Genomic DNA, 26,492 nt, shown 5'->3' on the forward strand with positions numbered 1-26,492 from the left:
GGAGCCACGGCGCCTGGGCTCTTTTTTTTTTTTTTTTTTTTTTTTGAGACCGAGTCTCACTCTGTCACCAAGGCTGGAGTGCAGTGGCGCGATGTTGGCTCACTGCAACTTCTGCCTCCCAGGTTCAAGTGATTCTTCTGCCTCAGCCTCCCATGCAGCTGAGATTACAGGTGCCAGCCAGCTTTCCTGGCTTTTTTTTTTTTTTGTATTTTTAGTAGAGTTGGGGTTTCACCATGTTGGCCAGACTGGTCTCGAAGTCCTGACCTCAAGTGATCCACCCGCCTCGGCCTCCCAAAGTGTTGGGATTATAGGCATGAGCCACCAAGCCTGGCGGAGATGAGGATTCTTATGCCAGTGATCTGTTGCAGGCGAGGTCTCAGGAGAAAACTGAGGAGAGGAGGGCACTCCTGTAAGGAATGAGCGTGTGGCCTGGGAAAGGAGACCCCAGGGGGCACCCACAGCCCCTCCTGCCACCATCTTCCCAACCCCAGCTCTACCGTCTTGGCTGTGACTCTCAGACCTCGCCTGTCTCCACGCAGGTGGCCGTGGAGATCCTGGAAGGGGAGTCGGTCATCACCTGGGACTTCGACATCCTGCGAGGGGACGTGGTGTTCAGCCTGTACCACACCAAGCAGGTGCCCAGGCTGGGCGCCCGGGAGCCGGGGACCAGGGCCAGCGGGCAGCTGATCGACAAAGGCTGGGTCCTGGGCAGGGATTACAGCCGTGTGGAGGCTCCCCTTGTCTGCCGGGAGGGGGAGAGCATCCAGGTTTGCATTTTCTGGACCACTCATTCGCTCACCAAGCAGCACCGAGTGTCCACCGCGTGCCAGGCTTCTGGGGATACAGCGGAGGACAAACTGGGCTGCTGGTCCCCAGCCTCAGGGACCCTGCAGGACAGGGCAGAGGAAAGACACACAGGGTCTCATGTAATGAAGTGCTCACCTGCCCAATGGCAGCCGGTGCAAAATCGAGAAAGCACGGCGTGCTCTGCTGAGAGGTGGCTGGTGTCTTGGGGAGAAGCACAGGGTCTGGAACCTCAGTTTCTCCATCTGAGAAATGGGACTTCTAACAGGATCTAACTGTATTTGTTTCTTGGGGCTGCAGTAAGGAGTTACCACGAACTACATGGCCTAAAACAACAAAAATGTATTGTCTCACAGTTCAGGAGGTCACAAGTCCAAATCCAAGGTGTTGGCAGGGCCACGCCCCCTCTGAAGGCTGTAGGGAAGGGTTCATTCTATGCCTCTGTCCTAGCCTTAGGTAGCTCCTGGCAATCCTCGGTGTCATTGGTGAGTAGATGCATCACCCCAATCTCTGCTTCTGTCCTTAAAGGGGTTTCTTCTCTGTCCGTCTCTCTTCTGAGTCTCAAATCTCCCTTCCCTCTCTCCTGTAAGGACACACTAGCCATCGCATTTAGGCCCCACCTTAAATCCTGTTTTTTTTTTGAGACAGGGTCTCACTGTATCCGTGATCAGGAAACTGTTGCGGGACTGGGAGTGCAGTGGTGTGATCACAGCTCACTACAGCCTCTACCTCCTAGGCTCAAGCGATCCTCCCATCTCAGCCTCCCGAGTAGCTGGAACTACAGGTGCCCGCCACCATGTCCAGCTAATTTTTGTATTTTTTGTAGAGACACGGTCTTGCTATGTTGCCCAGGCTGGTCTTGAATGCCTGAGCTCAAGTGATCCTCCTGCTTCAGCCTCCCAAAGTGCTAGGATTAGAGATGTGAGCCATCATGGCTGGCCTCACCCTAAATCCTTAACCACAAAGACCCTATTTCCAAATAAGGTCATGTTCTGAGGTTCTGGCTGGACATGAATTTTGGGGGTACACTGTTCAACCCACTGCATTAACTCATGCAGGGGGAAGGATGAGCATACTGGAATTTGAAGTTCAGGTTGCCTGCATGCATTCAAGTGGCTTCAGTATGGACGAAGCCCTTGAGTTGTGGCTGGATCTGGGAGAGGGTGAGAGGGGATGATGTTCCAGGTGGACGGAACAGAAAGAACAAAATTGAAGCCGCAGGGAGAAGGAAGGTGGACACGAGGGTAGCTTGAGTGCTGGGGAGGGGTTGGAAGTGAGTTTGGATAGAAGGGGAGGTGCTAAGGTCCTGAGGTCAGCAGTCAGATTTCTGATGCACACTGCAGTTTCAGAACTGATGCAAAAGAAACTGTAGGTCTTGGGTCGGGTGCGGTGGCTCACGCCTGTAATCCCAGCACCCTGGGAGGCCAAGGCAGATGAATCATCTGAAGTCAGAAGCTCGAGATCAGCCTGGCCAACATGGTGAAACCCCGTCTCTACTAAAAATACAAAAAAAAAAAAAAAAAATTGCCAGGCGTGGTGGCGTGTGCCTGTAATCCCAGCTACTCGGGAGGCTAAGGCCGGAGAATCACTTGAACCCGGGAGGCAGAGGTTGCAGTGAGCTGAGATCGTGCCATTACACTCTAGTCTGGGTGACAGAGTGAAACTCCGTCTCAGAAAAAAAAAAAAAAAAAGAAACTGTAGTCTTGGAACAGAACTTGGACATGTAACCGGAATTGGGCTGCCCGTATTGACCCCACATTCTCCAGGAGGCCGGCATTGCAGGTGGAACGTCACTCTCTGACTCCCCAAATGACACCTGCACACACGCAGCACCAGTTCCACAAGCACTGGCAGTTGCTGCCGATCTCACCAAAGTTCCTGGTGGGGAGAGGGTGGAGGGCCGTTCTGCATGTCCCTCACAGCCACCCCTGGGTCCCACTGAACTTCTCAACCCAGAGCAACCCAAAATGGCTCTTCTTGTAAAAACAAACACTTCCCTTTCTCACTCTCCCCGACCCCTCCACAAATTCTCTCTAAGCACCTGTGAGCTCCCGGCCCAAATTCCTCTCCTAATCCCCTTGGTTTGCAAATCCCACTCAGCAGAGCAGAAGCCCCACAAAATCCAGGTGTTTAAGCACCTCTGTTGTCCTGAAGTTGCGCCCCCACCCCCAGGCATCAGCTCCTCCCCAGATTAAGAGGGAGGCTCTGGTCCCAGGGATATGGGGATAATAGCAAGGATGGCTTCCAGAGGCCCTGACAGGAGGATTTGCTGGTGGACTGGAGAAAGGGACAGAGGGAGAAGAGCCCCAATTTCCAGGCCTGGTGATGAGAAGCCCACGAAGGCTCAGCCGCCTTGAGCTGTCCTCTGGAAGGCCAAGGGCCTCAGGGCAGGGCTGCTGTGTTTCAGGGCTCCCATGTGACCCGGTGGCCCGGCATCTACCTGCTCCAGTGGCAAATGCACAGCCCCCCCGGCAGCGTGGCCTGCAGCCTCCCGGGTGTGGACGATGTCCTGACAGCTCTGCACAGCCCCGGGCCCAAGTGCAAACTTCTCTACTACTGTGAGGTGCTCGCCTCTGAGGACTTCAGGTAGGAGGGCTCGGGAGCGGGGTCCTGGGCAGGAAGGGCCCTGGGGCTGATTGACAGTGCAGATGCCTGGCCTCTTGTCTCCCAGCTGGGTCAGTTTCTCCCGGGGTGGGGCCCCAGCATGGGCATGGTTGGAGTTCTCAGGTGACACAGCCCCGCACTAGGGTGTGAGGAGGGTCCAGCTCTGCGCCTCTGACTCCGCTTCCGAAGCAGGGTTTTTCCTTCAAATGAAACCTTGGGCGGAAGCTCACCTTTTTGGAGCAGTTGGAGGGGAGAAGAAGGGGAGTCTTAAACCCTTCCATGTGGGCCTCCCTTCACTCCTAGAATTCCATGGGAATATTTTAGAATATTCTAAAAGGGTGCCTTTTAGACAACCCTCCCCAAGTTGTTGCTTTCAGAGACACAGGGAAGTGTAATGGTTAAGACCTCCAGCACTTCCTGGTTGCTGCATGACCTCGGGCAAATCACTTTTCCTCTCTGAGCCTCAAGTGCTTCATCCCTTAAATGGGAACCACTGCAGCCCCAGTCTTGTGGGTTTGTCATGAGGATGAGATGGCTGGGGGCAGCTGCCTGTCACCTGGGCATGCGGTGTGCACACTGCAGCAGAAATGAAGGAGAAGGTCTGGAGGCGGAGCAGGCAATTTCTTCAAGGTTTTGCATTTTATAAAAGCACTTATGATTTTGTACCGTTTCATGACGGATCTGCATTGGTTTTCATCTAAAAATAATGCTTTAAATTCTTTACCGTGGGGGTAAAATTGAGGCTCAAGGAAGGTGCTGAGTCTAGACCCCAAATTCCAGGTGGAGCTCCAAGGATCCCAGGAGCATGAGCAGCCCAGAGTAAGGAACACTGGGCCAGAGTCTTTATCCAAGGAGGGGTCCCATAGTTTGTCAGAGGGGCTGGCGATTCACTCTTTGTGAAGCTGCATGTTTCAGCCATCGGTCCTCAGTGTGAGGCGACAGGCTGAGGCCCAGGGGGACACAGAGGAATAGACACAGGCATTGGAGGGTTGTCTCTGGGAGGGCTGATTCTGAGGCCGGGCATGCGGAGGCCAGAGGGGCGGGCTGGGCCAGATGCTGCACACCAACCTGTCAAGGGTGGTCACCATGAGAGGACCTTACTGCCCTGTCCTCTTGTAGCCTCATGAGAAAATCAGTTCAAAGGCTGCTTCCTGGTCGCCCTCAGGGGGCAGGTGGCGGCTCGGATCGTGGGGGGACCACACAGATAGGGTCTGCCATCATGAAGCAGAGACCAAATGCTCACACCCAAGTATAACTATGGGCAGCGATGGATGCCATGGCCAAGGCCACTGTGTTAGTCCCTTTCCACACTGCAAGAAAGAACTACCTGAGGCTGGGCGTGGTGGCTCACGCCTGTAATCCCAGCACTTTGGGAAGCCGAGGCGGGTGGATCACCTGAGGTCAAGAGTTTGAGACCAGCCTAGCCAACATGGCAAAACCTCATCTTTACTAAAAATACAAAAATTAGCCGGGTGTGGTGGCTCATGCCTATAATCCCAGCTACTCAGGAGGCTGAGGCAGGAGAATGCCTTGAACCCGGGAGGCTGAGGCGGGAGAATGGCTTGAACCCAGGAGGTGGAGATTGCAGTGAGCTGAGATCGCGCCACTGCACTTCAGCCTTGGCGACAGAGCGAGACTCTGTCTCAAAAAGTAAAAGGAAAAAAAAAAGAACTACCTGAGACTGGGTAATTTATAAAGAAAGGAGGTTTAATTGACTCACAGTTCTGCATGACTGGGAAAGTCTCAGGAAGCTTACTATCATGGCGGAAGGCAAAGGGTCAGGAGAGAGAGAGAACAAAGGAAGCCACACACTTTTACACCGTCAGACCTCATGAGAACTCGTTCACTATCGCGAGGACAGCATGGGGGAAGCTGCCCCCATGATCCAATCACCTCCCACCAGGTCTCTCCCTCAACACATGGGGATTACAATTTGAGATGAGATTTGGGTGGGCCATAGAGCCAAACTGTATCAGCCACCCAGCCAGGAGGTGCTCAGGGACGTAACCTAGGCCTTGCCAGAGCACAGGACGGGCCTGGCCTAGGGTTGGGAGAGGGGGTGGGGGAAGGAATATGGAACATGACATTGGAGTGAGATCTAAGTAGTGTGGTGGTCACACAAGTCACCAGGGGGTCTTTTTATTTATTTATTTTTGGAGACAGAGTCTCACTCCGTTACCCAGGCTGGAGTGCAGTGATGCAATCCTAGCTTACTGTAGCCTTGAACTCCTGGGCTCAAGCAATCCTCCAACCTTAGCTTCCCAAGTAGCTGGGACTATAGGCATGCGCTACCTTGCCTGGCTTTTTTTTTTTTTTTTTTTTTTTGAGACAGGGTTTCACTCTGTCACCCAGGCTGGAGTGCAGTGGCACGATCTCTACTCACTGCAACCTCCGCCTCCTGGGTTCAAGCAATTCTCATGCCTCAGCCTCCTGAGTAGCTGGGATTACAGGTGCGTATCACCACGCCCAGCTAATTTTTATATTTTTAGTGGAGACGGGTTTCGCCATGTTAGCCAGGCTGGTCTCGAACTCCTGGCCTCAAGCAATCCACCCACTTCGGCCTCCCAAGGTGCTGGGATTACAGGCATAAGCCACTGTCCCTGGCCACTTTTTAAATTTTTTGTAGAGATGGGGGTCTCACTATTTTGCCCAGGCTGGTCTCAAACTCCTGGCCTCAAGCGATCCCCCTGCCTCAGCCTCTCAAAGTGCTGGGATGACAGGCGTGAGCCATGGCACCTGGCGAGGTTCTGCATCTCTAACTAGCTCCGGGCACTGCTGGTGCTGCCAGTTCCCAGACCATGCTTTGAGTAGCAAGGCCCTAAAGCTGCACTGTCCCATCTGGTCGCTGCTAGTCACTTGCAGCAATTTAACTTAGCAAGCAGAATGAAATAAAAGGAACAATTCAGTGCCTCAGTTGCATGGGCCACATTTCAAGTGATGAGCAGCCCCTGTGGCCACTGGTTGGTGTGTTGAACTGTGCAGATGTAGAGCACGTTCATCGCAGAAAGTTCTTGGAGGCTGGGCATGGTGCCTCAGGCCTGTAATCCAAGTGCTTTGGGAGGCCGAGGCACGAGGATCTCTTGATCCCAGGAGTTTGAGACCCACCTGGGCAACATAGTGAGAGCCCTGTCTCTATACAAGAAAAGAAAGTTCTGGAGGATGGCACTGCCCTGAGGTTTGGAGTAGGAGTTAACCAGACAGCTCGGGGAGGAGAGAATGGGCTTCTGCCTCAGGCTCAGTGCACAGGAAGGCCACTGCAAGAGCTAGGAGGAGGACCATGGAGTTTGAGTGCAAAGAGTAAGGAGGGAGTGAGACCGGAGACAGGGCCGGGGACTCCCTGGGCTGTGGCGGCCTTAGGGCCATGCAAGGGCCTCAGGCCAGGGGAGTCCCTGATGGGTCTGTGGCAGGCTGGGCTCCGTCTGGGGAGATGGGTGTGTGGGGAATTGGGTAGCGCTTTTCATGGCGTCACTTGCTTTTCCCTCTGCATCGGCCCGGGGCTCTGGGGCCTGATTTGCAGCATCAACAGCTTTTCCACTGCTGTGTGTCAGCCCAAGGGCCTTGTCACTGCGAGAGGGTAACGTGTGCCACGCCCTTCCTCCCCAGGGGCTCCATGTCCAGCCTGGAATCCTGCACCAGCGGCTTCTCCCAGCTCAGCGCCGCCACCTCGTCCTCCTCTTCCGGCCAGTCTCATAGCAGCTCCCTGGTCTCCAGATAGCCGGGCCCAGTGTTTCAGGGCCGCCCGCTCGCCTCCAGTGTCCAGAAATATTCAGAATGAGAAGCCAGCTAACTGCAGGGCCTGGGACCATGTGGGCTGGAGTCCCCAGGCCTAGATGCTGCCCAAGTTGGGGTGTCTGGAGCGGATGGCAAGGATCCAGGCCTGGCCTGTGCATGGTGTCAGGGCTCTTGAAGTTGCAAGGACAGAACCATCTCCTTCTGGCTTCGTGTAAGGAAGACCAAGCCAAGGCCAAGGTGTCTGCCATACCACACCTTTGGGACATCCGGGCTTAGCGATGTCAGCCAGGCCCATCTCCCCTCTGTCCACCTCTTGCTCTGCTTTCGCCATGCAGGGGACCATCACTATTAGGTGCCCTTCTCCTCCCCGCAGCTCGCCTGCATAAGGCAGCCTTTTCCTGCCAAAGGCTCCAGCCCACTTCCCAGAGCTGAGTCTTAGCCTGGAAGGGGGGGCGGTTCCCAGGTCAATTCCTGAACCAATCACAGTTGCCAGGTACACTGGAGAATGCTGATTGGCCAGCAGGGTCATGCCCAATCTAGACCAATCACTGTGATCCAGGGTTGCAGTGAGGTGCAGTGATTGGCCAGCACGTTCATGCCCAATCTGGACCAATCACTGTGATCCAGGGTTGCAGTGAGGTGCAGTGATTGGCCAGCCTGGATCACATGCACATCTCTGGAACCAACCACCTGCTCTGAAAAGCACTAGTGGGTGCCTCGAGGAGTACTGGGGTCCCCCCCCTAAGAAGAAGGGGGAAGGATGCTGGGGAGGCAGAAATGAAGAATGTTTACCTTGGCATCTGATTGCATAACGTTCTGTTATGCAGCATCAAGATGTGCTTGGTGAGCAGTTAAGTGAGTTACAGGCGCTGCTCTTTGTGGGGAACAGCACATCCTGAACTGAAAATCCATGTCCCCTTCACTTGGCCAGCATGGCCTAACCCTGACCATCCCTGATTGGAGAGGGTGGGAGAGCCCTGGGTTTCTGCTAAGTTCCAGGCAGCGATGGGGTGACTGAGGCTGTCTGTATACCCCACTGGAGATGCTTTGCTCTCCTACGGAACTGTTTAATTATGACTGTTTTTGTTTGTAAGCCACAGAGACCCATGCCCAGGTGCTTAAACACAAAAGCGTGATCATTCATGGGTGCATAGAACTGGCCAGTCCAAGAGGGCTTGCTTCAGGTAAGGATAGATCCAGGGTCTCAACATGGAGTCTCGACTCCCCCCGCGAGTGGAGGCTGCTGTGTCTGCCCTGGGGCGGATATGACTCTGGAACTAGGTTCAGTATTGACATAACTTTCCCTAGTTACTACACAGGAGCGTCTTGAGTCTCCGTGGGGCCTGAGGACATTTCTCCTTTCCTTTCCTGGACTCCCCAAAAGGCAGCCAGTCAGGGGTCATCAACTTGAAGCCTGATCTGGCCTGCTTTTAGTGTTGCTTTTTTGCCTTTAGAATGGTTTAAAAATTGAGGCATTTCACATCGAAATCAGGATTTCTGGCTTCCCTTAGGCATTTGGGAGCACCAGCAGAATGGGGTCACTATTGTTGCATGAAGACAACACCTCTGTGTCCCTGGACGCGGCCACGCCAGTCCCTACCCCATCGACTTGCGCCCAGCCCACATTACCCATCCTCATGACCTGTGTGGCAGGAGCCTCACTGACGTGGCTCTGTCAGCAGTGGCTGGTACCCTTGTCTCCTGGCCTTGCTTAGAGTTGGGGCTCATCTCTGCCGGAGTAACTGAGCCAAGGGGTGCTTTTGTGGCCACAAGGATCATCTTTATGCAGGCTCAGCAATGCAGGGCCAGGAAACTTATATCTATGCCAGCCTCAACCCCAAACCCAGGGCAGAGAGAAAGGGTCATCTTTTCAGACACATCCTTCTTCCTGCTGGGAGAGAGCCTTGCCCACATTCCTGTTGGCTCTCTGTCCGCTTTTCAGGTATCTGAACAAAATAGATTGCTTTGCACCCTGCGTCAAGGTGTGTGTGCACATGTGTGCATAAGAGACCAACTGATTGGAAGGAGACGTTCTCAAAACTAATTGCTCCCATATCACCAGGCATTTATTGCTGAGAGCAACTTGCAATATTTTCTACTATCTTTAAGTGAATTTCTAGCTTTTCTCTTAAAAACTAGGTGTTACTCTACAAGTATGCTGGGATAAGCTGCCCTGGCAGTCTTCATACATTTATTGTCTAGCCCCAGAGAAGGACACAGAAGCCTTTTACTGGAAGAAGCTGGAGCTGCCTGTTCCAGAGGCAGGTGGGGGGAGGGGGCTCTGCTATCAGCTGTCCACCCTTAACAGTGGGGGTGAGGAACCTCAGGCCCTTTCAGGTCTGCTCTTGAGAGTGCTCTCTCCCTAGGGAAAAACCAGCCCAAACTGGCTTAAGCAACAAAGCAAATTCCCTGGGTCCTGTACTGGGGATGGCTGAAGGTGGCTGCTGCTTCAGGTATGGCTGGATCCAGGAGCTTAATGTCCTCAGGCCTCTCAACTGCACCCAGGCCTCTTGACTCTGCATCTCTTTGCATGCTGACCTCATTCTTTCTTCCACCTGGTAGGAAAGATGGCTGCCGGCAGCCCCAAGCCTATAACTTCAGGATTCACACTCTAAGAGATGCTTTTCCATCTCAAATCTCATGGAAGGCTCTGATTGGCCCAGCTCGAGTCCAATGCTCATTCCTGTGGGCCACACTGGCAAGGAACTAGGGTCCTGTGATTGACATTCCCTGCAGAAGCAGCAGCAGGATTGGTGAGGGCCAGTCCCCCAATGGACAAGAGAAGCTGGACCACAGAACCAGCAGGTATCCATGGTGGCGTCTGCTACGGCTGGCTCTCCTCCCATGTGGAGGTCTTGGGGACCCACGTGGAACCATCATCAAGGTCATTCTTCTTGCCTTCAGGAGGCCTGGAATTAAAAATAATCCAAGGAAGGGATTGCCAAGCTTTTGGCTTTTGAATTTCCCCTGAGCCAAAGGCTGGAAGTGCCTTGGCTTGGGCTTCTCGTATCATTAGTTCATTAATCCATTGAGACCAGGACAGAAGCAACCCACAAGCAGCATGACTGTTGGTGTTTGGGCACCTGGGCCTTGAATTTAGACCAGGACTCAAACCCCAGCCTTCCTTTCACTAGCTGTGTAACCTTGACCAGGTGACTTAACCTCTCTGTGCCTCAGTTTCCTCATCATAAAGTGAGGATAGTAGTGCCTACCTCAATAGGTTGTAGTGGGACAAAATGAGGGGGTAGCTGTAAAGCTTACAGCACAGCTCCCAGAACACAGAAAGCGCTCCATTAATGTCAGTGGTCATTCTGATTACTTAATGCTTCTCATCCAAAGACTCGTTTTCTTCCTGAGGTCACCTATCACTGTTTTTCATGATTGCACCCAGAGAAAAGTAGGTGTCAAGAATTATTACCCTTGGAGTTGGGTGTGCAGTCTTTCTCTTTTAGAAACTGCTTGTGTGGGCCGGGCGTGGTGGCTCATGCCTATAATCCCAGCACTTTGGGAGGCTGAGGCTGGCAGATCGCTTGAGTGCAGGAGTTCAAGACCAGCCTGGGCAACATAGTAAGACCCTGTCTCTACAAAAAATTTAAAAATGGGCCAGGTGTGGTGGTGCACGCCTATAGTCTCAGCTGCTTGGGAGGCTGAGGCAGAAGGATTGCTTGGAGGTCAAGGCTGGAGTGAGCCATGATCTCACCCCTGTACTTCATCCTGGGTGACAAAGCAAGACCCTGTCTCAAAAAAAGAAGAAAGAATCTGCTTGTGTTTTCTGGGCAAATCCACCCATCTGAGGGAGTGTATTCTGAGTGGTATTTCCCTTGGCAGTTAGAAAATGTTTTTTCCCAGAGGTTGAAATATGGAGAGTTTGAGACTCTTTTTTTCTACCGTGCACTCTCTGGAATTCCCCATCCCCACTGTAAAATTAATTGTCCGTTGAGAATAGTATAATTCTTTTCAACAAAGTCTCTTTGAGCCAGTGAAACCCGATGGGTTTTTTTGTTTGCCTGATCATTTGCTCCAACCAGCAGCATTAAATGTTTTCCATTTGGATAAACTTGCATCGTCAGCTTCCTAAAACCCTGGAGGTTTCCCCTGGGCTCGTTCAAGAATTTTCCAGCTGTTGTTTAAAAGACTTTAGAGCGAGCTTGTTCAGTCTGTGGCCTGCAGGCTGCACGCGGCCCTGGACTGCTTTGAATGTGCTCCAACACAAGTTCGTAAACTTTCTTAAAACACTGAGGTTTTTTTTGTGTGTGTTTTCTTTGCTTTTTCAGCACATCAGCTATCATTAATGTATTTTATGTGTGGCCCAAGACAATTATTCTTGTTCCATTGTGGCCCAGGGAAGCCAAAAGATTGGACACCCTTGCTTTAGAGCATTTGAAACAGGGGTGATATCACCCCCAAGGGGCTGTATGTCTGTTTAATGCAGGTATAACTGTGTATCATATATATAGTATGCATATGTAATGGATTGGATAGCATGTCCCCAAGTTCATGTCCACCTAGAAGCTTAGAATGTGACCTCATTTGGAAATAAGGTTTTTGCAGATGTAATTAGTTAAGGTTCTCAAGATTGGTTATTGGGCCGTGTGAGGGAGGATCACAATTTTTATATATAAAGCAGAAATATACCATATCAGTTTCCTAGGGTCGCTGTGACAAATTATCACACACTTAGTAGCTTAAAACAACAGGAATGACCGGGCGCAGTGGCTCACGCCTGTAATCCCAGCACTTTGGGAGGCCGAGGCGGGCGGATCACGAGGTTAGGAGATCGAGACCATCCTGGCTAACATGGTGAAACCCCATCTCTACTAAAAAATACAAAAAAAATTAGCCGGGTGTGGTGGTGGGCGCCTGTAGTCCCAGCTACTCGGGAGGCTGAGGCAGGAGAATGGGGTGAACCTGGGAGGCAGAGCTTGCAGTGAGCCGAGATTGCACCACTGCACTCCAGCCTGGGCGACAGAGCGAGACTCTGTCTCAAAAAAACAAAAAACCAAAAAAAAAAAAAAAAACAAACCAAAAAAACAGGAATGTTCTGGAGGCTAGAAGTCTGGAATCAAGGTGGAGGCAGGGCCCTGCTCCCTCTGAAGGCTGTAGGGGAGGACCCTTCCTTGCCTCTTCCAGCGTCTAGTGGCACTTCGTGGCTTGTGGTTGCATCACTCCAGTCTCTGCCTCCATCATCATATGGCCTTCCTCTCTCTCTCTGTCTCCTCTTCTTGTAGGGACACCAGTCATTGGATTTAGCGCCAATCCTAAGTCCAGTGTAACATCTTGAGATCCTTAACTAATTCCACTTGCAAAGATCTTATTTCCAAGCGAGGTCTCATTTTAAGGTTCTAGATGGACGTGAATTTTGGGGCATGCTACTCAACTTATTATGTATGCATACAATAGCTAACCAGATACACAGTTATATCTGCATTAAACAGATATGAAAATCTCTGGGGCCCTCCCAGCACTGCTGGAATTGTACCGGCCAGGTACCCAGGTGAAAGTGAGGGCCCTGGTGCCCATCTCTCCTGGGCTGCCCTGCCCTCCCCCTGGGGTTTTACCAAAGTGCCAGACCTGGTGTCCTGGAGAGCTGCATCCCAAGACAGCCACAGTCCTGACATCAGAAGGGTGTGGTGAGCCCTGTCCAGGGTGCCACCTGTCCTTCCCTTGAGCTCTCTTGGGGCACGGAGAGTGGAGCTGGCTGCCACACAGATCCTGGGACTCTGCAAAGCCTTCCTCGTTTTGGAGCTGGTGGCCGGGGTTGTCACTTGTGAGAGCAGAACAGGTGTGGTGTTTTGTGTGATGGCACGAGGACCATCCGTCCACCCAGCTTCTGCTCCCCAGCCCTGCCCAGCACAGCTCGTCAGGGGAGAGGAGGCGGCTTGCACTTGTGTGTGTTAATTGGCGGTGACTCTTCCGTGGATTTCTCTGGAACTGTGGGTGGCGAGTTTCAAAGGAACAGCCAGCTGACTCGTGGGTGCGGCGGGTGTCGAGAAAGAACAGCCCTGTGGGGAAAGATGGAGCTCCGGAGGGTGGGCGGGAGCTGGGATCAGGCCTGAGCTGTGGGGCCCTGCTGACGCCTGTGTCAGCCACAGCACTTCCCTTGGAGGCCTCCTGGGGCCTGGACCCAGAGCGAGCAAAACACGCCCAGGGCTCCCTGTGGCCCAGAGGCTGCCTCTGGGATCAGTTCTTGGGGCGCAGACCCCTGGGACCTCTGCGGAGCCGGGTTGGATGCAAGCAGCTGCAGTGGGAGCTGGGGTAGGGCCTGGGAGGAAGGGAGCCCAGGGCCTTCAGGGATGTCAGAGGCTGTGGCTGCCAACTTCTCCCTCTCGCTTCCCTGCCTCCCTTAGTGCCCAGCTCCCAACAAGGCATTTTGGAGGAATGTGGATCCCCAAAAATCACATTTTTTTTTTGAGACAGGGTCTCACTCTGTCACCCAGGCTGGAGTGCGGTGGCATGATCATGGTTCACTGTAGCCTCAACCTCCCGGGCTCAAGCGACCCTCCCACCTCAGCCCCAAGTAGCTGGAACCACAGGTGTGTGCCACCATGCCTAATTCTTGTATTTTTTTGTAGCAGCGGGGCCATGTTGCCCAAGCTGGCAAAAAGCACAATTTGAAACCTCTGAGCCAGGATTTTTTTTTTCCGGACACAGACTCCTTGGAGAATCCCGTGAAAACTCAGGACACACACACGAATTTCATTTGTTTTGGGGCCCCAAAGAGTCCTTGAAAGCCCCCCATTGACGCCAGGATGGGAACCTTTCTGGGGTCTTTCCAAATACTAAAGTTCTGTGCAGAGCACCCCAGAAGCTGAGACGTGTCACCATGGCGACGGCCCAGCACGTGGAAATCTCAAGGTTCCCACTTGAGCTGCAGAGACTTCAGTGTGCAGTCCAAGACCCCCGTGCCTGTGCCTGGAGGTCTTGAGTCACTACTGCGGGTGGGGGAGGGGACCCTTACGCTGCTGGGATCAGAGCACATGAATCCCCAGCCAGCTCGCCTGCAGCTTGATGACTTTAGCTCTTGTATATTTGTGTCCCCACCACCACCATAGGTAGGTACTGGAATCTCAGACACTTCTGCCTCCTGCTCCATGTCCTATCTAAGGTCTGCAGTCCAAAATCTAAATGCCCGAGTCCCAAAATGTGCCTCTCCTGTAACAATACAAGCGTCACACGTTTTGGGTTGCCGGAGACCCCAAAACCCAATACAAATTGCCTCAAGCAAAAAATGGGAATTTATGGGTTCATGTAATTCGGAAGTCCAAGAATGATCTCGCTCGCTTCAGGTATAGCTGGATCCAGGCATTCAAATCATGTCTCCCCCGCCACACCCTCCGTCTAGTCCTTTTCCATACTGGCTTACCCGCTCCATCTCTTGGTTCCAATCAGGTCTTCTCCACATTGGAGAAGAGTTGGTTTCCGTTCCTCCTCCTTGTGTCTAACCTTGGAAGTTAGTCCCAGCAGAGAGAGTTTCTTCTTCCAGCTGCAGCAGAAGTTCCACAATGGGCTCTGACTGGCTGACCCGGGGCAGGTGCCTAACTCTGGACCAATCTCTCAGGCCCACCTGTAACTTGGGGTGAGAAGACAGTGCCACCCAAACCACCTGGATGGAGAATGGGGGAGAGGTACTACCCTGAAAACAACAAGCTAGAGGCTCACAGCCAGGGCTCCTGGGTTTTGGGGTCTCCGGCAACCCAAAACGTGTGACACTTGTACTGTTACAGGAGAGGCACATTTTGGGGCTCAGGCATTAAGATTTTGGACGGCAGACCTTAGACAGGACATGGAGCAGGAGGCAGGAGTGGCCACCTCCCCGGGCACTCTCATTACCATGGAAGGCTTCAGGTCGCAAGAAGCTGCAACTTTCCCACAGCTTCCTGTGGTTGCCAGGGCACACTGGGTCTCTGGATAGGGCAGACTGGCACTGCCAGGGAGTCAACCCCCAGGAGTGGCCCTCAACCAATAATGAATGGGTGTTGGCTGATAAATATCCCAGCTTCCTCGCCCTTGCGTGGTACAACCGAGACCTGTTCTACCAACTGTCCCAGAGGACCCCAGCAGGATTGAGCCCCTGTTGCCTACAGTATAGACCTGCTCACTCCTGCACCCTGCACAGGCTGCCTTCCCTCCCTGTCCTCTACCAGTGTTTCCTGGGGCTGCCTCCCCAGTAACCTACTTGCTCTCACCTCGTTGTCTTAGTTTCTGCGTCTGGGGACTCCTAGCCTAAGACAGGGCTGTTGCTAGAAGAGAGACTGGATGTTAGGCAGGCAAAGAAAATCAATAACACAATGACAAATTAAAAAGAAATTATAGGCCGGGTGCAGCAGCTCATACCTGTAATCCCAGCACTTTGGGAGGCCCAGGCGGGTGGATCACTTTAGGCCAAGAGTTCGAGACCAGCCTGGCCAACATAGCGAAACCCTCCCTCTACTAAAAATATAAAAATTAGCCAGGCAATGGTGGTGCATGCCTGAAATCCCAGCTACTTAGGAGGCTGAGGCATGAGAAATGCTTGAACCCAGGAGGCAGAGCTTGCAGTGAGCCGAGGTTGCACCATTGCACTCCAGCCTGGGGAACAGAGTGAGACTGTCTCAAAAAAAAAAAAAAAATCCAGGGGCCACAGGACTCACACCACTCAGCATCTTTGAGTCACCTGACCTGGGACCCCTCTAGCTTTGCTGTGACAGGCCCTCTTCAGGTACTGCTGCCTCTGGGCCTGGATTCCACTGGATTCCAGTGCACAGTACTGTCACTTTTCCAACTTAGCCGCCAGCACAACAGAGGACAGAGATGTCCCCTCAGAGGTCATGGTTCTCAGGCCAAGGGTCATTTCAGGATGGCCATGGCCTCAGACTGAGTGATCCCTGTAGATTCCAGGATCTGCAGCCAGGCTTGGAAACTGCTCTTAGGAATACACCTGAATGACTCAAGGTGCCTGACTTTGCAGCTCCTCTTAAAGAGGTAGAGCCCGTTTCCCTTCTCTCTGCATCTAGGCTGGCCTGGTGACTTGTGCAGGTGTCCACAAGAGCTGCCGGATCTTTGAAGAGAAACCAGCAATCTGGAATTTCTGTCAATCTCTGGACGTTTTTTTTGAGATGGAGTCTTGCTGTGTTGCCCAGGCTGGGGTGCAGTGGTGGGATCTCAGCTCACTGCAACCTCCACCTCCCGGGTTCAAGTGATTCTTCTGCCTCAGCCTCCCGAGTAACTGGGATTACAGGCTCCCACCACCACGCCTGTTTTGTATTTTTAGTAGAGACGGGGTTTTGCCATGTTGGCCAGGCTGGTCTCAAACTCCTGACCTCAGGTGATCCGCCCACCTCAGCGTCCCAAAGTGCTGGGATTACAGGCGTGAGCCACTGCATCCCCCCCCTTATTTTAAAATCTCTTGACTTTTAAACATGGGTAACTAATTTAAATTCTATAAAAATACTGTGAGGAAAAACTAAGCCCTGGTCATTCAAAGTATGGTCAGGGGCTGGGCGCAGTGACTCGAACCTGTAATCTCAGCACTTTGGGAGGCCAAGGCAGGAAGTTCACTTGAGGCCAGGAGCTCAAGACCAGCCTGGGAAATACAGTGAGACCCCTTCTCTGCAAAAAAAATTTTAAAAATTAGCTGGGCATGGTGGCATGTGCCTATAGTCCCAGCTACTTGAGAGACTGAGGTGGGAGAATCATTTGAGCCCAGGAGGTCAAAGTTGCAGTGAGCCGAGATCGTGCCATTGCACTCCAGCCAAGGCAACAGAGTGAGACCCTGTTTCTAAGAAAGACAAGAAGTGTGATCTGGGGACCTGAAGCATCAGCATCGTCGGCGAGCTTGTTGGAAATGCAGAATTGCTGGCCTCACCCCAGGCCCAAATCTGCATTTTGACAAGATCTCCTCGTGACCTGTGGCATATTAAAGTTTGAAAAGCACTGGATTAAACAAGCAGGGAACAGGACTTGGCTCCAGGACGCCGTTGTGACTTCTGTTTCAGGATAAGCCACACCTGCTGAGCCCTAGCAGTGACCTAAGTCCATGATTCAGAATCCAGACACCACCAGGTGGCTCCTTTTATTATATCCATTTATTCAAGTGATTACAAAAACTTCTCAGCAGCAGGATGACAAAATAGGTCTGTAAACATGATTTCATCCCCCCATCCCTTCTTCCAAGGAGCTTCCTATGACAGGAAATCGAATTCTAGTTGGCAAATCCAGTGATGAGGTCTGTAGAAAAGGGGTCCTGTGTCACAGCCGGGAAGGCAGACTCGTCCCTTTAACCCACTCCAGCCAGGGGTGCTGGCCAGGATGTGCTGTTTTGTCATGATGTGGTCACTGAGTCTGGTTTGTTGGCAGCCCCTTCCCCAGGAGGTGGGAGACTCTTTGGCAGTGCGGCAGCCCTCCCGGGGGCACAGGCTTCTCAGCAGCAGACACAGGCAGGCAGGAAGCAGGCGGCTGACTCTCTCCAGAGAGCATGGTATTGCTAGGGTTGCAGGTGCCCTGGCAGGTGGCCAGGGGAGGGGCTGAGGCACAAGTGCTATCAGGAACTTGGCTGCCCCACAGGGGCTGAGGACACCCAGATGGTCCATGCCAGTGGCCTTGAAATTTCCCCTGCAGAAGCCAGACTGTGGGGAAACAAGCTTTCGAGATGTGCCACGCCGGGCAGCTTGAGGCTTCAGTCCTTGAAGGGGTTGTGGGCGCCCCCTGGCTGCTCCTTCTCTGCGGCCAGAGGCTCCCCGTTCATCTCCTGCAGCGGGTGGTATGCATAGCCCCCATGCAGGTGCCGGTTCCTTTCTGCTCTGGACAGGAGCAAGGACAGGTTTGCCGCAGTGCTGATCAGCAGGAGGAAGGCCAGCGCCAGGGTGAGGGCTAGCCAGGCGGTCCTGCAGACAGGAGAGAAGCCCCAAGTGGGGGACTGCTGGGTGGGCTCTGGGTTTGGGGAGCACTGGAGGGGCTTCCCTCTACCCGGCATAGACAGCACTAAATCAGCTGCCTCCAGGGACCACAAAGGGAATGTTATGAGCAAAATGGACTAGGTGGGGATGGGGCAACATTTAAAACATGTGCAGGGAACAGCAGAGGCAGTCATGACGTACAATGCGGGTCCGTGCTGCCCCATCTCTTGATTTTTTTTTTTGAGACAGAGTCTCGCCCTGTCGTCCAGGCTGGAGTGCAGCGGCATGATCTCAGCTCACTGCAATCTCCGCCTCCGGGGTTCAAACGATTCCCCTGCCTCAGCCTCCCGAGTAGCTGGGACTACAAGCTCAGATCACCACACCCGGCTAATTTTCGTATTTTTAGTAGAGACCAGGTTTCACCATGTTGACCAGGCTGGTCTTGAACTCCTGACCTCAAGTGATCCACCTGCCTCAGCTTCCCAAAGTGCTAAGATTACAGGCGTGAGCCACCACGCCTGGCCTGATATTTTAAGAGAAGCCATTAAAAAAGTTTTTAAGGCTGGGCATGGTGCTCACGCCTGCAATCCCAGCACTTTGTGAGGCTGAGGTGGGCATATCACTTGAGGTCAGGAGTTCAAGACCAGCCTGGCCAACACGCTGAAATCCCGTCTGTACTAAAAGTATGAAAATTAGCCGGGCACCTGTAATCCCAGCTACTCAGGAGACTGAGGCAGGAGAATCGCCTGAACCCAGGAGGCGGAGGTTGTGGTGAGCTGAGATCGCACCACTGCACTCCAGTCTAGGCAACAGAGTGAGACTCCGTCTCAAAAAATAAAAAAAAGTTTAAAAAAATGTGAATGTTAGTGATTTTCAGATGCTGCTAATATATTTTAACTTTTTAAAAATTATGTAAGCCAAATAAAACACAGCTGGAGGCTGGACACGGGGGCTGGGAGGCCAAGGCAGGCGGATCACTTGAGCCCAGGACTGTGCACCTCGTTTGTGCAACATAGTGAGATCCTATCTCTAAAAAACAGTAAAAAATAAAATTAGCCGGCCGTGGGGGCATGTGCCTGTCGTCCTAGCGACTTGGGAAGCTGAGGCGGGAGGATCGCAGTGAGCTGATTGTACCACGGCACTTCCGCCTGGGTGACAGAATGACGAAACCCCCTGCCCCCACCCTGGGATCTCATCTAGCCCAGTTTGCATTCTGAGTTCCAGTGGGGGATGCTGACAACAGAGGCTGGGCACTCAAAGGCTCTGCTCCAGGGTCCCCAAAGCAGACAGTGAGGAGAGCTGGTCCCTCTTCCTCTAAGGCAGGGAGCTGGCAGGGGACAAGTGCAGAGATGAACCTCACAGGGGAAAGGTGTGGGAGAGAAGGGGGATCCCTCCCATCCTGGCCCCAGCTCCCAAAGAAGCACCCACCTGGTGAAAAAGGAGAGTTCTCCTGCCCTCAGGGTGGCTTCAGATGGCTGCAGACACTGCTTTACTGTAACATACCAGAGACAGGCTGAAGGGGCCGGAGCAGGAGCGTCTGCCCATACCCCCTCCCCTCGGAGGGGTAGGTACCTCCGGAGATGCTGCAGTTGCCAGTCTTGGGGTCACAGGGACAATGGTGCTCACACTTACAAGGCCTCTGGCAGCCCGGCCCATGCCAGCCAAGGGGACACTCTATGGAAAGGAGATGGGAGGAGGGAGGAGGAAGGAGCGAGGTTGGGGCCTCCAGTGTCAGAGCCTTTCTCGACAGGACAGGATACCTGCCCCGGCCCATGTGTACAGAGCCGGGCTAAAGGTGAAGCACCCCCTGCCCTCCCTGGACTAGCCCCTGAATGTGACCTTCTTTGGAAGCAGAATCTTTACAGAGGCACTTCAGTTAGGATCTCAAGATGAGATCGTTCCGGATTTAAGGTGGGCCCTGGAGCCAGAGCCCGGCGATCCTTGTTTTAGCCGAGCCCTTTGTGGAACGGGCCGCAGCAGCCACAGGGGAATCATGCAGTGATTTGCAGGTGAGGCAGGGGCAGAAGACAAGAGGCAAGAGGTTCCCAGACCAGAAGGTGGAGACAGAGGCAGCAGAGGAGCAGTGGGGGCTGCCGGGGCCACCGTCTCCCCATCCGCTAGTGGCGTGGCGGCTCCTACCTTCACTGCAGTTGGACCCGGTCCATCCGGCATCACAGCGGCAGCCGGCTGCCAAGACAAGACCGGGGAGGCCAGGTGAGGGCCTAGGGCAAGGCAGGGCTGGGCAGAACCCCCTCCCGAGAATCCCCACTCACTCTCCGTGCACAGCCCATGCTGGCTGCAGTTAGAGGGGCCACAGTCCAGCTCATCACAGCCGGGACCCCGCCAGAAGTGCCCGGTGCAATGGCAGTGCCCATCCACGCAGGTCCCGTGGCCGTGGCAGTCAGGCGGCTGGCAGCGGGGTTCGTGCACACACACCACAGTGGACACTTGGCGGGGACAGCGCCACATGTTGTCCTGGCTGTAGAGAGATGTGATGTGTGAGAAGAGGACACCCCCAGACAGCCCCTCAACTCCCTCCAGGCTGCCCCCAACCACCCCTCTCTCCATTCTCATCTGTCTACCTACTTACCTACCTACCTACGAGATGGGGTCTGTCTATCTATTTTTGAGATGAGGTATTGTGATCCTTCCACCTGAACCTCCTGAGCAGCTGTGACCATAAGGTGTGCGCCATCATGCCTGGCTAATTTTTTTTAATTTTTTCGTAGAGATGAGGTCTCACTATGTTGCCCACACTGGTCTTGAATCCCTGGGCCCAAGCGATCCCCCCACCTCGGCCTCCCAAAGCACTGGGATTCCAGGCGTGAGCCCCTGTGCCCAGCCCTCTCCAGCCTTTTATAGGTTCCTCCGCTCCCTGTAATCTCTCCCAGCCCTGGGCCTTTCACATGTGGTGCCCTCTGCCCGGAAGACTCTCCCACCCCCACCCAGATACCACCTCCTTCAGATCTCAGTTCTTATTCTGTCATCCTCAGGGAGGTCTTTGCTGACCAACTGACCCTGTTCCTAGGCCTGGGTAGTACTGGAATCCTGGGGGAGGGACTGCAGCTATTTCTGCTCTCTTGAACCCCTGCCTGGCACATAGCAGTCACTCAATATTGGCTGAATGAGACAGGCTCGGGCAGACCTGGACGTCAGCCCTCATGAAGGCGGCTCTCACGTGCTTACCAGTGATCTGACGGGTAACTGGCCAAGGTCCCGTTGAGCACGAAGGTGGCAGAGCCACCCCCATCCAGGTTGATGGCGTTGACCACGTCCTGTTTCAGCAGGAACTCCGCCATTTCCCACAGGTTGATGCTGCGGCACAAAGCGGCGCTGCTGAGGCTCAGCGCCCACCATCATTTCTGATTTAACTCCTTTTCCTTCCACAGTGCACAGCATCACGCCCACAGTGCAGGCACATTTCTAAGTGGCCCCCGCCCCCAAGCATGTCTCATCCTAGCCCCCGGAAGCTGTGAACAAGTGAGATCACACCCATGCCTGTGCTGTTACATGGCACAGGGCATCCTTAAGGGAGGGGAAACGGCCTGGAGGGTCTGGGTGGAGCCACTGGAATCACAAGAGCCGTTCAACACAGAGAACCTTCTCTGGCTGGTGGCAGAAAAGGAAGTGAGATTTGAAATACGCAGGGGATGAGAGGGTGGCTCGACAACTGGGGGAGGGGACACACATGGGAAGGAACCTGGGCAGCTTGAAGGAGCTGAGGCCCCAGATGGCGGCCAGCAGGGAAACCAAGACCTCAGTCCCACAACTGAGGAGGGAACGTGGATTCTGCCAATAACCTAAACAAGAAGATTCTTTCCAGATAAGAGAAGAGCCCTGCCTGACCAGCATCTTGGTTTTGTCCATGGGATACCCTGAACATAGAACATTCCAAGTTGACCAGCCTGGCCAACATGAAGAAACCCTGCGTCTACTAAAAATACAAAAATTAGCCAGGTGCGGTGACTCACGGCTGTAATTCCAGCACTTTGGAAGGCTGAGGTAGATGGATCACCTGAGGTCAGGAGTTCGAGACCAGCCTGGCCAACATGATGATACCCCATCTCTACTAAAAATACAAAAATTAGCCGGGCATGGTGGCAGGTGCCTGTAATCCCAGCTACTTGGGAGGCTGAGGTGGGAGGATCACCTGAACCCGAGAGGTAGAGGTTGCAGTGAGCTGAGATTGCACCATTGTACTCCGGCCTGGGCGACGGAGTAAGACCCTGTCTCAAAGAAACAAACAAACAAAAGAACATTCCTTGTTGAGTGTTGCTAAATTTGTGCTAGTTATGCAGCCAGAGCAAACCAAAAACATTCTCTTTACAGGGGATAGAAATGCGGCTCAGGGAGGCTGAGTGACTTGCCTATGGCATAGGATGGCTGAGCTGGGATTGGAACCAAGGTCTTCTCCCTGCTAACTTTGTGACCATTTCCTTGTATCCTATCTAGGGTTCAGGAAAGGTGAGGCCTAAAGCTGAAGATGATGAGTTCTTGGAATTGACAAAGATCTCAGGACCCTCATCCTGTGGGAGGGTGAGGGGGCCCTGGGAGGGGGGACAGATAGGTGTCAACATCCCAGAAAGCAGGTAGAGTCAGAGGGTGCCTGTCATTGGGTCAACGTTCCTCCTAGCAGGACTGAGCCCCGGCCAGGGGGCCTCAGCTCCCAGGACTCACCCACGCTGCTCCGTTTGGCCGTCTGCATGAAAGAGCACCAGGTGCCCTTTCCGGTCGTGGCCAATGGCCGTCCTGGCTGATATCACATTCACGAATTTGCTAAAGGAACCTGAAGGAGAAGGAGCCTGGCTGATCACCGACCCCTTGGGAGGCCTCCTGCTTCTTGCCTAACTCCACTTCCCACTGGTCTGAGCTACCCGGTACCTCCCTGGGAAGCAGAGCAGCCTCCTTGCTCGTCTCCCTGCCTCCCCTCTGCACATCCCAGTCTCCCCAGGGCAGCCAGAGGGGCTCTTCTTACAAGTAAACTAAGCCATGCCAGCCTCCAGGTGAAGACCCTCAAATGGTTTCCCCTGTTCTTAGAACAAAATCCAAAGGGCCAGCATGCCCTCCCCAGCCTCTTCCTCCTCCTGCCTCAGCTCCTGGGTGTCCCTTCACCACCCTGCAGCCACTTTGCACTTCCTGTTCCCTCTGGCTGGGAACTGTGCTTTTCTCTAGCTTGCTCCTTTGTCAGATCACCTCCTTAGTGAGGCCTTCCTTGACTGCACACTCTTTTTTTTTTTTTTTTTTTGAGACAAAGAGTCTCGCTGTGTTGCCCAGGCTGGAATGCAGTGGCGTGATCTCAGCTCACTGCAACCTCTGCCTCCCAGGTTCAAGCAACTCTCATGCTTCAGCCTCCCAAGTAGCTGGGACTACAGGCAAACACCACCATGCCTGGCTAATTTTTGTATTTTTTTTGTAGAGATAGGTCTCACTATGTTGCCCAGGCAGGTCTTGAACTCCTGGGCTCAACCGATCCTCCCGCCTCAGCCTCCCAAACTGCTGGGATTACAGGTGTGCGCCACCACACCTAGCTTACTGCGCACTCTAAAACGGCCATGGTATCCTGTCCTCATCCCAGTATTCCGCATCCCAGTGGTTCTCAACCTTGAGTGTGGGTCAGAATCACCATGGAGGCCCGTTAAAACATAGACTCTTGGGCCTTGCCTCTGATTCTGCAGGTCTGAGGTGTGTTGGGCTTTGGAACAAGTTCCTGGCCACGTCGATGTTGCAGGTCCATGAAGATTTTTTTCTCTTCACTTTTCTCTTCCTCTATGCACAGCTCCTGTCACCATTTCTCCCCTTTCCCCTAACTTTATTTTTCTTTCTGAGCACTTATCAATTCTTTTCAGCATATTCTATAACTATTTTCTGTCCTATATATTCAATATAAGCCTATCTTCATCCCCATGAATCCCCAGTACCCAGAATAGTGCTGGGCACAAAGTAGCTGCTCAATACTCGTTGAAAGACTTAAGAACAGCTCCGCCCAGCCCACTGGTCCTGGTTCTCAAGAGGGCTGTTGCCAACAGTCTCCCCATCCAACCTGTCTCCTGTGTCTCGTCGCACTCTGTGGCTTGGCTCTCGTTGATGTAGATGCTTCCATTACGAATCAGCCACACGACCCCACTCAGCAGCTGCACAAATGGGTTCTCAGTGTCCAGCACCTCCTCCTCAGACAGGTACCTGGATCCGGGGAAGGTGGGAAGCTCACTCACCAGCAGGCGCAACTGCAGATAGTCAGGTTCTTTCTCCCTGGCAGTCCCAACCTGGCTGCTAGATTCCCCCTCATGCCCCAGGAACCTGCTGGGGCCTGAGTGTAGCTGATACAACTTAACAGCCCTAGGAATCTCCCTGTTGTCAGAGCTGAAGCCAGACAGGGTTCTGACAATACGATCCCCACGAGCCTTTGCAAACAGTCTAAATTTCATTTAATAAAAATGACCATCCCCCAACAGATCTCAAATCCATCTATGGCCCTCAATCTCCAGGCCATACCCAGCCCAACTACCACTTGATCCCTGTTACGGCCCTTCATTGCGTTCCTCATTTCTCCACTGATCTCTCCCACCTGGTCCCACTCAGGATCAGAACAAGCTTTATCATCATCAAATAATTTTTTTTGAGACTCAAATAATTTTTAAGATAATTTTAAATAATTCAAATCATCAGTCTTGGCAGGGCGTGGTGGCTCACACCTGTCATCCCAGCACTTTGGGGGGCTGAGGTGGGCAGATCACTTGAGGTGAGGAGATCAAGACCAGCCTGGCCAACAGGTGAACCCACTCCCCCGCTCCGCCCCCCACCCCCGGCTCTACTAAAAATACAAAAATTAGCCGGGCGTGGTCGCCCACGCCTGTAGTCCCAGCTACTCCAGAGGCTGAGGCAGGAGAATCGCTTGAACCCGGGAGGCGGAGGTTGCAGTGAGCGATATCACGCCACTGCACTCCATCCTGGGCAACAGAGCAAGACTCTGTCTCAAAAAAAAAAAAAAAATCATCAGTCTTAATGAGTTGATGTTTCTGACACCCCACTCCTTTTTCAGTCCCTCATACACACAAGCCCCCCTAAGCCTCTGAGCCTTTGTGCTTGGGGTTCCTTTGGACTGAAATGCTCTTCCTCCAGTTATGACTTTGGCTGACTTAGTGATTAATCTTCAAGTTTCAACTCAAAGGTCACCTCGGAGAGGCCTGTTCCAGATCACTCTCCTTAAAATCAACACTATTTACAACGGGTTCACCCCCGTTGGTTGCTTTGCTGCACACACAGCAATCATAATGTATGTTAGCTATTTACCCGGCTTTTGTTGATTTTTCTAGCAATGGGGGAGGGCTGTTAAGGCAAAGACTGTGTTATTCACGGCTATCTCACCAGGGCGCAGCACATTGCCTGATACAAGCAAGTGCTCACTGATACTGGATGATGAATAAACTCTGCAAAGAAGCGATTCCTATCCCCATTCTGCAGATGAGGAAACAGAGGCTCAGCTTGGTTAAGTGACTTGAACACGGAGGCACGGCTACAACCCAAATCTCAGGCCCTCTGCCCTCGACAGCACGGGGCTCCCTGCCTCCTCACCCGGTGACCAGGGTCCCGTCGCGGCGGATCCCGAACTGCGCGTTCTGCAGCCCCCCGGAGCTGCTCACCCGCCGCTCGTCGCTCACCACGTTCCCCAGGCACTCGCCCGAGTTCATGCGGAAGAAGCCGCCGTTCTGGGCGACGCGGCAGTCGGCCGCCCGCGCCGTCTCCTCCACGGTGGCGCGTCGTCTCGCCGCGCAGCCGCCGGGCCCACCGGGCTCCAGCACCGAGAAGGTGCGCAGGGGCTCAACGGCCCGCGTCAGGTGGCCGGCCACCGCGCGGTCCCTGAAGTGCGACACGAAGGTGCGCAAGGCCAGACCGCCGGCGCCGGGGGTCGTGGGGGGCGGAGGCCAACTCTCGTGCTCGCGGCTGCCGGCGCGCACCCGTGTGCAGTCCCGTGGGAGGCGCGCGCGCGCGCGTGGATAGGGCAGTAGCAAGTCGTCGTCGCGGGAGGCCCTGCGGGGACGGGCGGCCGTGAGCTCGGGGGGCTGTCCTATTAAACTCGGAGGACAGGGGGGACCCCCCGAACCAGGCTCGCCCCGGGAGCTGCACTCACCCCGAGTCGAGGCTGCCGGACGCTTCCCAGAGGAAGCCGAATAGTGCAAGTCGGAGGAGAAGCCAGCGACCCGTGGAGGTCGCCATGTTGGACCGGGGCCTAGGGTCACGTGGGCTCGCCTCACGTGACTCAAGTCCCGGCCTAGCCGCTTTTAGCTCGGACTGATTTACCTGCGCTCTTTTCGGCCGGCGGGCTGGCGGGCGGTGCTGGTGATGGTAACTTTTTATCTCCAGGTAATCTCAAACCTACAGGAAGTTGCAAGGAGAACATAAAGAACTCTCGTAGAACTTTTATTCATGTTTAGCAGTTGTTGGTAGGCTTGCCTGATTTACTCAATCACTTGTACTTTT

At 53.6% G+C, this 26,492-nt stretch overlaps 2 protein-coding genes across 3 annotated transcripts in view; one reads left to right on the top strand and one right to left on the bottom strand.

Annotated features, from left to right (window-relative positions):
* Positions 1-11,443, top strand: part of SEC14L5 (SEC14 like lipid binding 5) — a 60,817-nt gene extending 49,374 nt beyond the window's left edge. The window contains exons 14-16 of one of the 2 annotated variants that reach the window (XM_054533422.1): positions 540-767; positions 3,212-3,390; positions 7,012-11,443. In XM_054533422.1, coding sequence (XP_054389397.1) covers positions 540-767; positions 3,212-3,390; positions 7,012-7,123 — 519 coding nt within the window. In that variant the 3' untranslated portion in view covers positions 7,124-11,443. Of the gene's footprint in view, positions 1-539; positions 3,391-7,011 lie in introns of those variants that run through there. The other variant, XM_054533421.2, reaches the window with a different exon arrangement.
* A 5,743-nt stretch (positions 11,444-17,186) lies between these two features.
* Positions 17,187-26,492, bottom strand: NAGPA (N-acetylglucosamine-1-phosphodiester alpha-N-acetylglucosaminidase). Its single transcript, XM_024233936.3, has 10 exons — positions 26,143-26,492; positions 25,587-26,042; positions 24,055-24,194; positions 22,692-22,800; positions 21,201-21,329; positions 20,288-20,493; positions 20,154-20,201; positions 19,587-19,688; positions 19,443-19,506; positions 17,187-18,002 (listed from the first exon to the last, which is right to left on the bottom strand). Exons 1-10 carry the CDS (start codon positions 26,226-26,228, stop codon positions 17,795-17,797), a joined length of 1,548 nt encoding a protein of 515 aa, XP_024089704.2. The 5' UTR covers positions 26,229-26,492; the 3' UTR covers positions 17,187-17,794.

Source organism: Pongo abelii, chromosome 18 (genome assembly GCF_028885655.2).
Source record: "Pongo abelii isolate AG06213 chromosome 18, NHGRI_mPonAbe1-v2.0_pri, whole genome shotgun sequence".
Taxonomy (NCBI): Eukaryota; Metazoa; Chordata; class Mammalia; order Primates; family Hominidae; genus Pongo; species Pongo abelii.

What these genes read in the sequence shown, in the direction of transcription:
- NAGPA (XM_024233936.3), bottom strand. Translation starts at nt 26,228, where the DNA reads ATGGCGACCTCCACGGGTCGCTGGCTTCTCCTCCGACTTGCACTATTC. An exon ending in CGGGTCCAACTGCAGTGAAG is followed by an intron (nt 19,689 to 20,153) that starts GTAGGAGCCGCC and finishes TCCTTTCCATAG; the next exon opens with AGTGTCCCCTTGGCTGGCAT. An exon ending in GAACTCTCCTTTTTCACCAG is followed by an intron (nt 18,003 to 19,442) that starts GTGGGTGCTTCT and finishes TCCTGTCTGCAG; the next exon opens with GACCGCCTGGCTAGCCCTCA.